Raw genomic sequence first — 10,840 nt, 5'->3', positions numbered from 1 at the left:
AGCCAAGCTCTGTACAGAGATCCTGTATCAGAAAACAATTCCAATAAAGAAAAGAAAGCAAAGTCTGGCAGTGGTGGCACCCGCCTTTAATCCCAGAACTTGGAAGCACAGGCAGGCAGATTTCTGAGTTCAAGGCCAGCCTGGTGTACAGAGTGAGTTCCAGGACAGCCAGGGCTACACAGAGAAACCCTGTCTGGGAAAAAAAACCCAAAACAAACAAACAAACAAACAAAAGCAAAGAAACCAAAATTCAGGTTTTCGGGCTTGTTGGTAAGCACATTCACACAGCAAATCACCTGGCTGGCCTTACCATTTTGTTTTGTTTTAAATTTTTTTGTTTCCTTTTTATGGGTCTGAGTATTTATTGCATAGATGTTTATGCCCCATATGTATGCCTGGTGCCCTCAGAGTTCAGAAGCCGGCATCATCTAGAACTGGAGTTTCAGGTGCTTATGAGCCGTCTTGATTACAGATGCTGGAAACAGAATCCAGGTCCAAGGACATCTGCTCTCCAACTCTGAGTCATCTTTCCAGACTATTCTCGCTCCCAACCCACAAAGGGTTACTCTGTGTAGTCTTGGCTGACCTGGAACTTGCTCTGTAGACCAGGCTAGCTTCAGTAACCCACCTGTCTCTTGTCTCTGGAATGCTGGGATTTAAAGGCTTGTGCTACCAACACCTGGCTTTTTTTTTTTTTTTAATTCAATCCTAGCTGCTCCAGATCTCACTATTTAAATCATACTAGCTTTGAACTCACAGAGATTTGCCTTCTTATCCTTGGTGGGATTAAAGGTTGGGTAACCACGCCCTGCTCTAACCACTATTTAAGCACAGCACAGCAGAGGGACATCCACAGAGCTCTGCTCCATCCAACTTTCAAAGTTGGCAAATCAATCTCTTCTAAACTCCCAATTCCTAATTGCTCAAACTCAAGCAAGGCCAGGTCTTCTCTACTTCCCTTTTCTGAGCTCTAGGTCAGCTCAGTGCCCTGGTTGTGCCCAACTCTGGTGTGGTAACTGAGCCCCTATCCTGAGGCTGGGCCCCATAGGTGGAGGGAAGTTGGGAAAGTCTTGCCCTGTCACTCTGTCCTTACACACAGAAGCTCAGTGGCCCCCTTGCAGGGATGAAGGACTCCTGTGTTCTGGGCACACTCACCTTGATCTTTGGCCTGCTTTCCAGACTCCAAGGAGTAAGCACCAATGAGGTAAGCCAGTCTTCTGTGAATTTGGGAGGACCCTATGGGCAGAGGCTGATCCCTGGACATGGTTGTTGGAGGGAGGGAGAGTCTGAGACCCACTGTCTGGAACAATTTCTGAGCAGAGACTAGCCTACAGTTCTTTGTGAGACAGAGAGTCCTGTTCCCAGTCCGGCCTCAAACTGGTTCTGTAGCCTTGAATAGCTCTGTGTTCTCTTGAGTTCTGTCATGCTGGACAAGCACCACTGGTTTACACACACCTACCTGATTTATCTCCCTGTTGGAGAAGCATTCGCACACCTGAGATCTAACTCCCAGGCTTTGAGCACTGACCTCTGTCTTTTTTCTTCCGCAGGGTGTAAACACATGTGATAGCTTGTAAGTATGGGACTTTGTCAATAATTGTCAATAAAAGGAAGGTGGGGTGAGGGTGAGGGAACCTGTGTGTGTTCAGATTCTGCCCTGGATAAGGGGACAGACATTTAATTCGTATCACTTTTGCTGAAACCATAGCCCCTCTCAGTTTACTCAACCTCAGGTTCTGCAGTCTGGAACTGCTGCTAATTCCCAACATTTCACAGTTAGTGGTGGGGGGGGGCAGTCAAATGAGCAATTTCCCACTGCTACTTCCCATGGAAGATCAGCACCATGACCATTCTGCCTGAGGAACAATGACATCCTGCCCTGATGAACTCTGAACTCAGGCCTCAAGTAGAGATCCCAATTCCTCCCTGTGAACCCAGGATGGAACTGTACTCCACACCCACTAAGGGTAGCTTGCAACCTGAGGGTCTAAGCATCTAAGAAAGCAAGGACCCTTTGGTTGGCCACACTGATGACATCAGTAACTCCCCATGCATTTTTGTCCTGACTAGAAGCTGCCCCAAAGGATTCACATGCTGTGACAATGAATGCTGCCCAGAAAGAAAGGCCTGGGATCCTGCAAATGACCCCTTCAGGTAAGCCGGGGGTCACCACCTCTGGGCATCATTCACTGAGGGGCTGGGTCCACCAGAGACAAAGTGGGGATGGGTGATGGAGGGGGTTTGGCAAGGGAGCATGGCCTAGGTACTCATGATGACACCATACCCCTCCCTAGGGTCCTGTTCTTCATCTTATTGGTCATGGTCTACATCTTTTGCATCTGTGGGGTAGTGGAGTGCTTCTGTGCCAATTGTAGAAGAAAGAAGCATGACAACAGAACAGGGGATCAACAGACCACCACAGAACCGACCTCCATTGCTCCCCTAGAGAGCATTTGGGTCACCTCCTTGGATCCCCCACCACGCTACAGTCAGGTGTGTCTTTTTGTCCCAATACCTAAAGTGTTTCATAGCCAGCTGTTGAACATGTTGTCATAATGGGTTGGGGAAGGGGGATAATGGATAGGCAGTGGCTCTGCCAACCCTATTTGCCATTCTTTGCCTCCAGACTCTAAATAAAACAAGTATCCCTTTTCTCCTGCAGGTTGTTCTGAATCCAACTCCCACAGAACCACCTCCTCCCTACAGCCTCAGGCCTGAGGGCCTTGCTGGTAAGATGAGAGGGAATGCCTATGCAACCCTGTGAGCTCCCTCACACACAGACCTCTTGGATCAAGCCCAGCACCCTGGAATGACTGCTGATCCCATCATGTCTCTTGGACTTTGAATTAATTTATTGGTTTTATACACTGCTCTCCCCTCCCCTTCTGTCATGAGAGCTAAGCTGGGTCCAGAATCTCTGTACCTCACTCAAGGTTGTTGACGGTTGTCAGATTTGGCAGTTCCTGTAGTGTATGCAGAGAGATCATTGCTAGTGGACTGCCAATCTTGACTGGACAGCTCACCCCGCCATCCTACAGAAGCACTTCTGTGCCTGGAAGAGATTGAAGACTGAACAGCACAGACTCTGAGCCATCTTCCAACCATACCTGGGCAGCGAGGCCCTTGCTGTCCCTCTATAGCAATGTGAGAACCCAGGGACTGAGTGTCAATGGCTGACTGCAGTGTAGGGATGGAGACAAGGTCAGAGGCTAAGGAAACACTTCCAGCTTCTCCCAGTGGTGACTGACTGAACTGACACCTGCTGGGAGGACTGAGAATCCAAGATGTGATGAAGGCTTAGACCTTCAGCTTCCTGGGACTTGAGGGCACTAAAGAAATGAACAGGAAATCTCCCCCAATTCTATTCCAGTCCTGTGACCTGCTTTCCTGAGAAACCAGAACTTAACTAACCATGGGACTCTTGGGGAAATACAAGCCAGAAAGCAGCCTCTTAGGATAAGGTATTGTGGGGAGAAAGCCTGGAGAAGCAGGCATGGTTAGACTTCCTGTGGAGCGAGGCACACAATGATGCAGATAAGCTTCTTCTCCTGCTCTGAACCAGAAAGGCTGTGAAACCCTGGTCCACATCCATTGACCTGTGGGAACTTGTTCTGTACGACAGGCACACATCCGCTAATAATGAAGAATCTGCCATGCAAACATACATTGTGTCTGTCTTATTGGGAGAAAAGAAAATTACATAGCAGGATTGTAAAATACATGTAATTGTTACATTTTTATAAATGTTTGTTTGTTTGTTTGTTTGCATGTCTATTAAGATCTGGAAGACCCAGGTGCTGTGGTGTAGTTCCAAGTTGGTCAGAAATCTGAGGCAGGAGGATTATAGGTCTGAGTGTATCCAGAGTTACAATGATTAAGCCCTGGTGGGAGGGTGTCTGAGAACATAGCTCAGTGGTAGAGTATTTGCCTAGCATGTGTAAGATCTGGAGGTAAGTCCCCAGCTGCTGCTCCAATAACTCTAGTACTCTATGGCAGCTACTGGGAGCAGTGAGCAGGTGGCTAGCTTGGGAGGACTCTTAAAAAATGAATAAATAAACATAAAAATAAAAACTCTCCTGCTGGGCAGTGGTTGAGCACCCCTTTAATCCCAGCACTTGGGAGGAAGAGGCAGGTGAATTTCTGAGTTCCGAGGCCAGCCTTGTCTACAATGTGAGTTCCAAGAGAGCCAGGTCTACACAGAGAAACCGTGTCTTGGAAAACCAACAGAAGATTAGCCATTTAGAAGTCACTAATGGATAGATTATACCTCCCTACCCTCCTCTGCTTGTGCTATCTGTGTGATTCTCTCTTTTACTTTTTTCTTTTTCTTTCTTTCCTTTTTGTTTTTCTTTTATTTCCCCCCCCCCAAAGGTTTATTTATTTATGCTGTAGTTGTCTTCATACACTCCAGAAGAGTGCAAGAGATCTCATTACAGATGGCTGTGAGCCACAATGTGGTTGCCGGGAATTGAACTCAGGACCTTCAGAAGAGCAGTTAGTGCTCTTATGGGCTGAACCACCTCTACAGCCTGGCATTTCTAATTAATGTTTAGGTAAATAAAGCTTGTGAAGATTTGAGCCTCTTAAAATACTAGGCAAGTGTATCTCCTCCTCCAATTTCATTTATTTATTTATTTATTTTTCTTTTTATTTCAACACCAAACAAAGTTTGGGTCTTAAGGAAGTAAGCAAGCACAAGCTACAGGACAGATGGATTTGTAAGGCTTATCCTACAGAGTTTACCTGAGGCTTGAAGGACTGAGTGCCCTGCATGGTCTTGAGAATGTATATAGGTGGTTCCCCTTCTTCTTAACCTTGATAGGACAACTGTGACAGAATTGTACAACCCCTAGCTAGCTGGGAGTGATTGGATATCCAGATCCCAACTCCTCCAAAACACTCCAGAGTCTCTCAAGGCAACTCATGCAGACCTGCCTTCTCAGACCTCTCAAATCCCATCCTCAACTCCCTTTGAGGAACAAGACAGAAGTCATCATGGCATGATTGCACATTGAAGGCATGATTCCCACTCCTTTAGTCCCAGCAGTTAGGAGGCAGGGGTAAGCCACTCTGTGAGTTTGAATCCAGCCTGTTCTAAGTATTGACTGCAAGGCCACACAGGGCTTTATATAGAGGAGAACCCACCCTGTCTCAAACCAAACCAAACCAAACCAAACCAGAGATGAAGGACGTATGTGGAGTGCTGGGATTAAAGGCGTGTGCCACCACTGCCCAGCAAAAGTTTGTTTTTAATAACTCAGTTTTCAGTCGCTGGGCTCCTTCCCAGTCTCACCTCCTGCCATGTGTGGGGGGCTCATTTCCAGTCATCTTCCCACACAGGTCACTGTCCTCCCTCTCCGAATTTGACCTTAGCTTGGCTGAGGAACACATAATGGACAGCAGAAGGGTCTACAGAGCCATTCGGGGACAACAGTGCTTGTCTGCTGAATTTATGTATTTTTTTAAAGGTTTTTGTTTTTGAGATGTGGTTTCTCTGTGTAGCCCTAGGTGTCCTGGAACTTATTCTGTAGGCAAGGCTGGCCTCAAACTGAGAAATCTGCCTGTCTCTGCCTCCCAAGTGCTGGGATTAAAGGCATGTGCCTCCAATTCCCAAAAGTTTTTTTTTTTTAAGATTCATTTATTTAATGCACACAGTAGCTATCTTCAGACACACCAGAATAGGGAATCAGATCTAATTATGGATGGTTGTGAGCCACCATGTGGATGCTGGGATTTGCACTCAGGACCTTTGGAAAAGCAGTCAGTGCTCCTAACCGCAAAACCATCTCTCCAGCAGTTCTTTCTTTTTCTTTCTTTTTTCTGAGATAGGGTTTCTCTGTGTAGCCCTGGCTATCATGGAATTCACTCTGTAGAAAAGGCTAGCCTCGAACTGACAAATCTGCCTGCCTCTTCTTCCCAAGTTCTGAGATTAAAGACATGTTCTCCCACTGCCCAAAATTTTTTAAAAAAATATTTATTTAGTGTACACTGTAGCTGTCTTCTGACACACCTGAAGAGGGCATCAGATCTCATTACAAATGGTTGTGAGCAAACATGTGGTTGTGAGCCATCAAGAAATTGGTGGGAATTTTAATTCAGGACCTCTGCTCACTCTGGTCAACCCTGTTTTATTTTTTTCAATACAGGGTTTCTCTGTATAAATCTGGTTGTCCTGAAACTCACTCTGTAGACCAGATTGGGCCTCAACTCAAGAGATCCACCTCCATCTGCATCCAGAGTCTGGGATTAAAAGTTTTGCCATCTCTCCAACCCCTAAGACTACTTTTTATGTGAAATTCAAAATCACCTTACTTTTGAGACAGGGTTTCTATGTGTACTCCTGGCATCCTGGAACTCACTCAGTAGACTTGGCTGGCATTAAACTCAGAGATCTGCTTGCCTCTGCCTCCTTAATACTAGAATTAAAGGCAACTACCTTGCTACTAAATAAAACCAACATCACATATAAATGCTAAAATATGTTAAGTGAAATTCAAAGTGTCTCAGGATTTACTTGGTGCATTTGGCTCTGCTCACATTTTAAACGTCGCAGCAATGACACTGGACAACAGCAACTCCATCCTTTGCTCTATAACTTCTGAGAGAAGGAAGTGTGGTACCTACACTTGACCCATCAGAGTCCAAAAGGGTCTGTAACCCCCTGCTTCAAAATCCTGACTAACCTGGAACTTCACCACAGCACCTGGTTCTTTTAGATCTTAATACAGGTGCAGAGAAACACACAAACACACATTTATAAAAATGAAATATTTAAGTTTATTTTACAGAGCTTCTATGAACTTCTCTTTTCTCCCAATAAGACAGACACAGTGCAGGTTGGCATGACAGATCCTTCATCCTGAGGGCATGGGGGTTCAGCGTGGATGCATGTCTAACAGAACTAGCTCCCACAGGTCCATGGATGTCACCAATGTTTCACACCCCACCCGGTCCAGTGCACCAGAAGGTGTGCATCTGCATCTTTGTGAGCTTTGGTGTGGGCCTCTCTGCAGATTTATCCTTAGAAGTGGCATCGCACCTGGTCTCATCCTGGACATCCAGGACAGGAACACTAGGGCAGTGGCTTTGCAAATATTGGTGGAATGGACAGTGCTAGGTCACCTCTGAAAACCTAACATCTCTTCACTCTCACCCACAGTAGGGACAATAATGAGTGGGAATAGATGCATTCAGGGGCCTGAAGAGATGTCTCAATGGTTAGAATACAGACAGCTCTGCAGAACTGGGGTTCAATACCCAATACCTAGAAGCCAGGACATAGTCATCTAGAACACCAGTTCCAGAGGATCTGACACCCTAAGAAAACACTGACATACATTTTAAAGATAATAAAATTTTTCAGCCACTGAGCTGCAGAAAGCAACTCTCTCCAGGCCATACCACTGAATGGAAAGCTGTATACCATCTTCAATATCCTGTATACCATCTTCAATATCCTGTATACCATCTTCAATATCCCGTATACCATCTTCAATATCCCGTATACCATCTTCAATATCCCGTATACCATCTTCAATATCACATAGGTAACAAGCAGGCGGAGGTGACCTTCTCCTACAATGAAAAGCCCAGTTCTCAGAACCTGAAAGTAGCTGGAAACCCCGTCCTGCCATTTTCTGTGGTGGCTCAGGGATGAGTAATATTGAGGATCCTGAATTTGAAGCCAGCCAGGTTTACTGAGAGTCCAAGACAGACACACCTGACTTGCCTGCATACCTAAGCTGTGAGCTTTGGTAGTGTGGTCTGTCTGAAGAGAAACAGGGGCCTTCGGCCCTCTGCAGTACACACAGTAAAGACAGGGGTAAGGTGCAAAAGCATGGGCACCAAAACTGTCTTTACTCATCAACCTCTCAATACAGTCCAAACTCCAGGCTGTCCTCAGTCTCTCAGTTACAGGACAAAATCTTCTCTTTTGGAGTCTGAGTTCTAGTGCCTGGAACCCAGGCTCAGCAGGAGGAGGAGCAAGGTGGGGTCTGCCTCCCCTCTCCCTCCAGGGGATTCCAGGAGAGGAATGTGGAAGGAAGTGTTCCTTGGCCTCACTGCACAGGAGTCTAACCATGCCTGCTTCTCCAGGCTTTCTCCCCACCCTACCTTCTCCCAGAAGCCTGTTTCTCACTTGTATCTCCCTGAGAGTTCCATACTTAGTTGAGTTCTGGTCTCCCAGGAAAGCAGGTCCCAGGACTGGATTCGGATATCTTGGGACTTTTCCAGTTCATTTCTTTATTGCTCCCAAATCCCAGGAAGCTGAAGGTCTAAGCCTTCATCACACCTTGGATGCTCAGTCCTCCCAGCAGGTGTCAGTGCAGTCAGTCACCAATGGAAGAAGTCAGAAGTGTTTCCTCAGCCTCTGATCTTTTCTGTATCCCCACTCTGCAGCCAGCTTCTGACACTCAGTCCCTGGGTTCTCACATTGCTATAGAGGGACAGCGAGGCCCTCTCTGCCCAGGTGTGGTTGGAAGATGGCTCAGAGTCTGTGCTGTTCAGTCTTCAATCTCTTCCAGGCACAGAAGTGCTTCTGTAGGATGGCAGAGCGAGCTGTCCTGTCAAGGTTGGCAGTCCACTAGCAATGATGTCTCTGCATACACTACAGCCATTGCCAATTCTTAAAGCTGTCAACAACCTTGAGTGTGGGACAGAGATTCTGGACCCAGCTTAGATCTCAAGACAAAGGGGGAGGGGCAGCGGTGTATAAAAACAATAAATTAAATCAAAGTACAAGAGACGTGGTGGGGCCCAGCAGTCATTCCAAGGTCCCTGGGCTTGAACCAAGAGGTCTGTGTGTGAGGGAGCTCACAGGGTTGCATAGGCATTCCCTCTCATCTGACCAGCAGGGCCCTCAGGCCTGAGGCTGTAGGGAGGAGGTGGCTCTGTGGGAGTTGGATTCAGAACAACCTGCAGGAGAAAAGGGATACTTGTTTTATTTAGAGTCTGGAGGCAAAGAAGGGCAAATAGGGTTGGCAGAGCCACTGCCTATTCATTGTCCCCCTTCCCCAACCCAGTATGACAACATGTTCAACAGCGGGCTATGAATCACATTAGGTATTGGGAGAGAAAGAAGCACCTGACTGTAGCGTGGTGGGGGATCCAAGGACCTGACCCAAATGCTCTCTAGGGGAGCAGTGAAGGGTGGTTCTGTGGTGGTCTGATGATCCTCTGTTCTGATGTCATGCTGCTCTATTCCACAATTGGAAGAGAAGCACTCCAGTAGTAGCCCATAGATGCACAAGAGGGCAACCATGATCAATAAGACGAACAACAGGAACCTAGGGAGGGGGATGGTGTGGTCATGAGTGCCTAGGCCATGCTCCCTTGCCAAACCCCTTCCATCACCCACCCCCACCTTGTCTATGGTGGACCCAGCCCTCAGTGAATGATGCCCAGAAATAGTGACTCCTGGCTTACCTGAAGGGTTCATTTATAGAAGTCCAGACCTTTCTTTCTGGGCAACATATATTGTCACAGCATATGAATCCTTTGGGGCAGCTTCTAGTCAGGACAAAGAGACATGGGGAGATACTGATGGTATCAGAGTGTCCAACCAAAGGGTCCTTGATTCCTTAGACTCTTAGACCCTCAGGTTGCAAGCCACTCTTAGTGGGTGTGGAGTACAGTTCCATCCTGGGTTCACTGGGAAGTATCGGGGTCTGGCCTCGAGGCCTGAGTTCAGAGTTCATCAGGGCAGGATGCCATTGTTCCTCAGGCAGAATGGTCATGGTGCTGATCTCCCATGGGAGGCAGCAGTGGGACATTGCCCATGTGACTCCCCCTCCCCCAGCTGTGAAAGGTTTGGGATTAGCAGCAGATCCTGAGGTTGGGTAAACTGAGAGGGGCTATGGTGTCAGCAAAAGTGATAGGAATTAGGTGTCTGTCCCCTTGCCAGGGCTGAATCTGAGCACAGGCAGGTTCCCCCACGCCCACCCTGCTTTCCTTTTACTGACAATTCTAGACAAAGTCCCATACTTACAAGCTGTCACATGTGTTTACACCCTGTGGAAGAAAAAAAGACAAGGTCAGTTTTCAAAGCCTGGGAGTTGGGTCTAAGGTGTGAGAATGCTTCTCCAACATGGAGATAAATCAGGAAGGTGTGTGTAAACCAGTGGTGCTTGTCCAGCATGACAGAACTCAAGAGACAGTTTGAGGCCAGATTGGGAACAGGAATCTCTGTCTCACAAAGAACTGTAAGCTAGTCTCTGCTCAGAAATTGTTCCACACAGTGGGTCTCAGACTCTCCCTTCCTCCAATCGCCATGTCCAGGGATAAGCCTCTGCCACATAGGGTCCTCCCAAAGTCACAGAAGACTGGCTTACCTCATTGGTGTTTACTCCTTGGAGAGTACAAAGTAGGCCAAAGATCAAGGTGAGTGTGCCCACAGCACAGGCGTCCTTCATCCCTGCAATGGGCCACTGAGCTTCTGTGTGTAAGGACAGGGCAAGACCTTCCCAACTTCCCTTCACCTATGGCTCCCAGCCTCAAAATAGGGGCTCAGTTACCACACCAGACCTGGGCAGGACCAGGGCTTTAAGCTGACCTAGAGCTCAGAAAAGGGAAGTAGAGAAGACCTGGCCTTGCTTGAGTTTGAGGAATTAGGGACTGGGAGTTTAGAAGAGATTGATTTGCCAACTTTGAAATTTGGATGGAGCAGAGCGCTGTGGATGTCCCTCTGCTGTGCTGTGCTTAAATAGTTGTTAGAGCAGGGCGTGGTTGCCCAACCTTTAATCCCACCAAGGTCAGAAGGCAAATCTCTGTGAGTTCAAAGCTAGTGGGATATAATTAGTGAGATCCTGGCCAGCCAGGATTGAATTTAAAAAAAAAAAAAAAA

The 10,840-nt window shown here is 47.2% G+C and overlaps 2 protein-coding genes across 2 annotated transcripts; one reads left to right on the top strand and one right to left on the bottom strand.

The window, feature by feature from the left end:
- The first annotated feature begins 1,123 nt into the window (after positions 1–1,123).
- LOC127695485 (transmembrane protein 92-like) lies at positions 1,124–2,764 on the top strand. Its single transcript, XM_052197680.1, has 5 exons — positions 1,124–1,204; positions 1,551–1,573; positions 2,071–2,154; positions 2,295–2,493; positions 2,663–2,764. Exons 1-5 carry the CDS (start codon positions 1,124–1,126, stop codon positions 2,762–2,764), a joined length of 489 nt encoding a protein of 162 aa, XP_052053640.1.
- Positions 2,765–8,811: 6,047 nt separating this feature from the next.
- On the bottom strand, positions 8,812–10,409 carry LOC127694354 (transmembrane protein 92-like). The gene is made up of 5 exons (XM_052195917.1): positions 10,329–10,409; positions 9,986–10,008; positions 9,424–9,507; positions 9,119–9,284; positions 8,812–8,913 (listed from the first exon to the last, which is right to left on the bottom strand). The coding sequence occupies exons 1-5, from the start codon at positions 10,407–10,409 to the stop codon at positions 8,812–8,814; spliced, it is 456 nt and encodes a 151-aa protein (XP_052051877.1).
- Between the last annotated feature and the right edge of the window lie 431 nt (positions 10,410–10,840).

This window comes from Apodemus sylvaticus, chromosome 10, assembly GCF_947179515.1.
Source record: "Apodemus sylvaticus chromosome 10, mApoSyl1.1, whole genome shotgun sequence".
NCBI classification, from domain to species: Eukaryota; Metazoa; Chordata; class Mammalia; order Rodentia; family Muridae; genus Apodemus; species Apodemus sylvaticus.
Note: the sequence above shows the minus strand (reverse complement) of the source record. Positions and strands in the feature narration are given on the sequence as shown.